Below are 5718 nucleotides of genomic sequence, written 5' to 3'. Positions count from 1 at the left end.
CGTGAACGCGACGTTCGTGTCGCTGCAGTCAGTCGGGTTCGCTCCGTGCCTTCGCGAGGTTCGGGACTCGGCCACCGCCGGAGAGCTTCCACGAGGCTCTCTAGATCATCAGGCATTGTGCCCTTGTAACATCACCGGGGTATCCCGTGCCCCGGCCCCTTGGTCGCGCTCACCGCCGCGTGTGTGTTTGTGTGGAGTGTGGGACTGGACGCCGTTCTTGCCCGCCGCGAGCTGGAGGACCCTGACCGCGTGGCGGCGCGTGTGTTCTGGACGCTACTCCCTCCGACGAGGTACGTGCCGTGTGTATCCTGTCTATCCCTCTTTGCTAACACCACGTAGATCAGTCCACTTTCATATCGAGAATATATTTACGTATATTTTATATTGGCGCGACCATTGAGTGGTACCTTCGACCCGGATAGTAACCATTACCTGATGATTCCACCGCCCTTATTAGGATACTTATTGTGTAGGACCTAATAAGCGATTAGTAGTATCTTCAATGCGAAATACTATTTAATATACCGCATATAATAGAACGACAATGCGTCTTCTACTATTCATATAAAATATATTTTAAACCCGCCCTTATTAGGATACTCATTGTAGGCCCTAATAAGCGATTTAATAGTACATTCATTGTGAAATAACTATAATATACCGCATAGATCGACATTGCGTCATCTATTATTTTTTTGCTTAAAATATATTTTATTCCGCCCGTAACATTAAGTTACGCGTATATTATTATTAAAATAGTTAATTAAAACTATATTCATATCGTTTATCCGCAGTTATAACGCTAAAATCATTATAAATCGAACATATTTCATCATATTTATTTATCCGCTACCCGCGCTCGAAATTTATAACGTTATCTAGGTCATTCCGCGATCCGCTGTTATAATCCGACCATATTGAAAATTCATACTCGGTTCATATTACGCTTGCGTCGCTGACCTACTTTATTTAGTCGTATTACTTGTTATTGTAACTTGTATTGTAACATTCTCTGTTTGAATATATACTTTTGTTATTAAAAATGCCGCCTAAGAAAATGACTAAGTTACCTGATAGTGACGCTTCGGATGTTAATGATTCGGAAGATATAAATGATTCGCAGTTATCCATGTTATTAGCTAAACGCGAAATTATATTCGAAATGGTGCAAAGAATTTATGATTTGTCTTTGAACGTTCATAACAACGCTGCGCTTATGGAAAGTTTCCTTGACGAGTCCGCGCAGGTAGAATCATTACGCGATGATTATAAACAGTGTTTAGACGAATACAATACTCGCTTATTATTATTAACACCTACCGCGAAACCTGATTATAAAAGCCTCGTTGCATTCGAGTCTTTATATAGCAGGATTAAAAGAATTAAATCGCAATATTCGCAACCAAGTCCGTCACACGGAGATATTAATAATTTGCATAAAAATAGGCCTAAATTACCGCCTATCGAATTAGTACCATTTTCGGGTGATATTCGCTCATTTCCGCTGTTTCTTTCGAATTTTGAATCAGTTGTTCATAACAATCCCGGCCTTACAGATGCCGAGCGTTTATATTATTTACTAGGTAAATTAACGGGGAAGGCCACAACTGTTATAGCTGGTATAACCCCCTCCGCTGAAAATTATAATTTAATATTACAAACTTTAAAAGATAAATATGATGATAAACGTATGTTGGTTTCCGCGTATTTAAATCAAATGTTTGATTTTAAACCTTTGCATTCTCCGTCCGCAACAAACTTTGATTTATTTACAGATAACTTTGTTAGCGCAGTGCGCGCCTTACAAAATATAAAGTTAGATAATATTACAGATTTAATGATTGTTCATATCGCGTTGAAGAAGTTAGATTCAGATACTGTTCGCGCTTTCGAGACTAAGTTTGGTAGTGAAATGCCTACTTTTGATAACTTAGTTCAATTTATTCAAACTCGTGCGAAGGTATTAGAACGCATTCATCCTTCCACAAATTCGGGAATAAATAATCCGCCTCGAAAGAATAATAATTATAACCGCAGTTTAAATAATACTTCTTCTGCACCGCCTAAGACGTATCAGTCTTACGTAACAACCGCTGATTCCGCATATAGTTGTCTTTGTACAAATATTACGCATCAACATTTATTTAAATGTTCAAGTTTTCATAAAATGAGTCCGCAGGAACGTTTAAAATACGTAAAGGATAGAAACGCGTGTATAAATTGTCTCAGTATAAAACATCGAGTTTCTAGTTGTTCGTCTAATTCTAATTGCCGCATTTGTAAATTAAAACATCATACGATGTTACATTTGAAACGCGAATCTTCCATTCCCGCGCCTGCGTCTCACCCCCCGCCGCGCAGCACACCGCCGTTGCCTGCGCCGTCACCGCCGTCGGGCGAGTGCGTCCGCTCCGACATTGCGCTATGTACCGCTAGCTATACAGCTGATACTGATAACGCATTTCAATGCAACGCGCCCGCGAATAAACAATGTACTATTTTATTATCAACCGCTGAAGTCGTATCTTATAATTGTAAAGGCGAACGGCTTGTTATTCGCGCGCTTTTAGATTCCGCTTCGCAAAGTCACTTCATTACGAATGAATGTTGTGAACGTTTAGGTATTAAACCGCAGAAAACCGAACGTACTATTATTAAGGGGTTCGGTGGTTCAGAAAAAATTATAAATAGTAATTCCGTAAATATACAATTTTATTCGCGTCTTGACAACAACATATCTTTTAATATTTCTCCGCTAGTTGTTGATCATGTTACGGATTTACTACCTACCGCTGTTATAGACACTTCTGTCTTATCGAATATTTCGCATTTACCGCTCGCAGATGAGAGTTTTGGTACGCCAAACAAAATCGATTTATTAATCGGTGCTTCTCTGTTCCCTCATCTGCTTCTCCCCGACGTAGTTCATGCATCTCGTGACTCGTCGGCGCCCGCTGCATTGCGCACGGTGTTAGGCTATGTAATAATGGGTTCAGTACCCACCATACCTAACATACATAAACCGCCCTTGACGTGTTGTCACGTTCAAGAGACCGCCGCTATTGACTCATTAGTCAGGCGTTTCTGGGAGCTCGAGGAGCTTCCTACCGCACCGCCCGTTCAACATCCCGATGATGTTGAATGTGAAGAATATTATAAATTAACTACAACCCGCGACCCCGTGAGTGGCAGATATATTGTTTCGCTTCCATTTAAGGATGATTTCTACACTCTCGGTGACTCATTTAATATTGCCGGCAAACGTTTCATGTGCCTCGAAAGAAAGCTTCAAGCTTCACCTAAATTAAGGTTGGCATATGATGACGTCATAAAAGATTATCTAACGAAGAATTATATTTCACCCGCGCCTCCGTATGATCCGCGTGACCCTACACCTATTTATATCATACCGCATCACGCTGTTCTGCGCGAGGATAAATCGTCGACTAAGCTGCGCATGGTTTTAGATGCTAGCATGCCAACTTCTGGAAGCCAGCGTTCATTGAATGACCTTCTGCATGTTGGGCCGAATTTACAAGGCAATTTGTTTACAATAATTTTAGGTTTTCGTCTCCACGCGATTGCCATGACCGCCGATTGCCGCCAACAGTTTCTGCAGATATTCGTGCGTGAGTTTGATCGTCGTTTTCAATGTTTTTTATATCGTTTCAGCCCGCAGGATCCGCTGCTTCTTTATCAATTTAATCGAGTTTGCTTCGGCATCAAGTCTAGTCCTTATCATGCACTGCGCACGGTAAGACAGCTCGTAGAAGATGACGGCGCGAAATATCCGCTCGCGAGTGGCATTGCGTCTTCCTCGTTGTATATGGATGATATCGCCTTCTCTATTCCCACGGAATGTGAAGCAGTTTCCGCGTCGCAGCAGCTCATCGATTTGTTTAAGGGAGCTCAGTGGGATCTTATTAAATGGAATAGTAATAGCAAAAATGTGTTAGATAATCTTCCCGCTTCGCACAAACTTTTACCCTCCGCGGTGGAGTTTGATAAGACCGTGCAACATAAATTACTTGGTCTGCATTGGTCAACTGTTCATGATTGTTTTTATTTTAAAATAACCGCTCCCGCCGATGTGATGTGCACTAAGCACTCCATCTTGTCAATTGCCGCCCGTCTGTGGGACATGATGGGCTTCGTTGCTCCCACAGTCGTGTATAACATCCCATCAGATAACTTCTACCATGTTTCTGGTATTGAAATTCCCGCTGTCATTCTTTCGCGTGGCATTACGCCACAAAATCTCGTACCGCACCCTCTGTGGTTCCACGGACCCCAGTGGGCTCGTTCGGACCCATCTGAATGGCCTCTTAAGAGTCTCGATGGTGAGTCTATTGCAGACATTCCCGAACGAAAATTATTAACGCACACTGTGTGCCCGCCTATAAAGCATTGCGCTTTATACGATACCGCCCTTCGCGTCTCGTCGCGTCGTGTATTTTATATTTATAGGTTCCTTATATTATTAACCCGCCGCGGTGTTATGATGACCGTAGAGGAACCTAATTTCGCTGAGAATAAAATAATTCCCGCCCTGCAAAATAAATATTTTGCAGAGGAGTATTATAATATACTCTATTATAAATTTTATTCGCAGGCTCTCAACCGCTTGAGGCCTTTTATTCGCAACAGACTTATCCTCATCGGACGTCTAAGCGATTCCGCCCTGGAATATGCACATAAGCATCCAGTGATATTACCGCACAATGATCACCTAATTATCATGATCATTGATTATTATCATATTAAATATATGAATATTATAACACATTTGTTTCTTGTTATTTTAAATACCGCGCTTTTATTAGCTTTACCCGCGCCGCAAGTCAAATCTGAACACGTCAGTTTGTTTGATAGGCATTCGCTACTGGACAAGTTAGTTCAGTCGTTTTGGAAACGTTGGAGAATAGAATACTTACACGGTTTGCAGGTTAGGCAGAAATGGAATATGCCTTCCACACCTATTACTCCTGGAACGGTCGTGGTTGTAATAAATGATAATGCACCGCCCCTAACCTGGCCTTTAGCCGTCGCAGAGAAAGTACATCCTTCAAAGGACGACGTCGCGCGCGTTTGTACAGTTAGAACCGCCAAGGGAACTTACCTTCGCCCGGTCGTTCGTTTATGTCCGCTTCCAAGACAATAGTTATATCGCATTAAGTATATTACCGCAGTTAGTTAAGTTTAATTTTAAGTTTTGCACCGCTTTCGTTTATAATTTCTTAGTTATAATACCGCCGTGACTTTAGGAACTTTTTATATACCCGCTCGCATTACGCGATCCTAGAGTCATAGAATTTGTTAGTTATATTTCCGCCGTGACTTTTAGGATTTTTTATTATCCCGCTCGCATTTTGCGCTCCTAGAGCCATAGAACTTGTTATTTATATTACCGCCGTGGCTCTTAGGACTTTTATTAACCCGCGCGCATTATGCGATCCTAGAGTCATAGTTTTTCGCTGTACCTTATGATTGGTTTTAAATGGTGACCCATTTAGGGCGGGTGGATATGGTAACGCCAATATAATTAAAATAGTAAATGTAGAAATTAAACGTTTATTATTTGTGTGGTGTGTTCCTTCATCCTTCCCTACATACGAGCACAACCAATCATCGCGTGGTCACTAACCACGTGACACGTCCAGTAAGACGTGAACGCGACGTTCGTGTCGCTGGTCAGTCGGGTTCGCTCCGTGCCTTCGC

The 5718-nt window shown here is 41.8% G+C and overlaps 1 protein-coding gene across 1 annotated transcript; it reads left to right on the top strand.

The window, feature by feature from the left end:
- Positions 1 to 1050: 1050 nt before the first annotated feature.
- LOC149895264 (uncharacterized) lies at positions 1051 to 5275 on the top strand. Its single transcript, XM_090119290.1, has one exon. It carries the CDS (start codon positions 1058 to 1060, stop codon positions 5159 to 5161), a length of 4104 nt encoding a protein of 1367 aa, XP_089975416.1. The 5' UTR covers positions 1051 to 1057; the 3' UTR covers positions 5162 to 5275.
- The last annotated feature ends 443 nt before the right edge of the window (positions 5276 to 5718 follow it).

Source organism: Colias eurytheme, chromosome 32, assembly GCF_061535395.1.
Source record: "Colias eurytheme isolate Ceu_HAF_F1 chromosome 32, ilColEury1 Martin Lab GWU primary, whole genome shotgun sequence".
Lineage (NCBI taxonomy): Eukaryota > Metazoa > Arthropoda > Insecta > Lepidoptera > Pieridae > Colias > Colias eurytheme.
The sequence above is the reverse complement of the archived record's forward strand: the minus strand, read 5'-3'. Positions and strand labels throughout refer to the sequence as shown.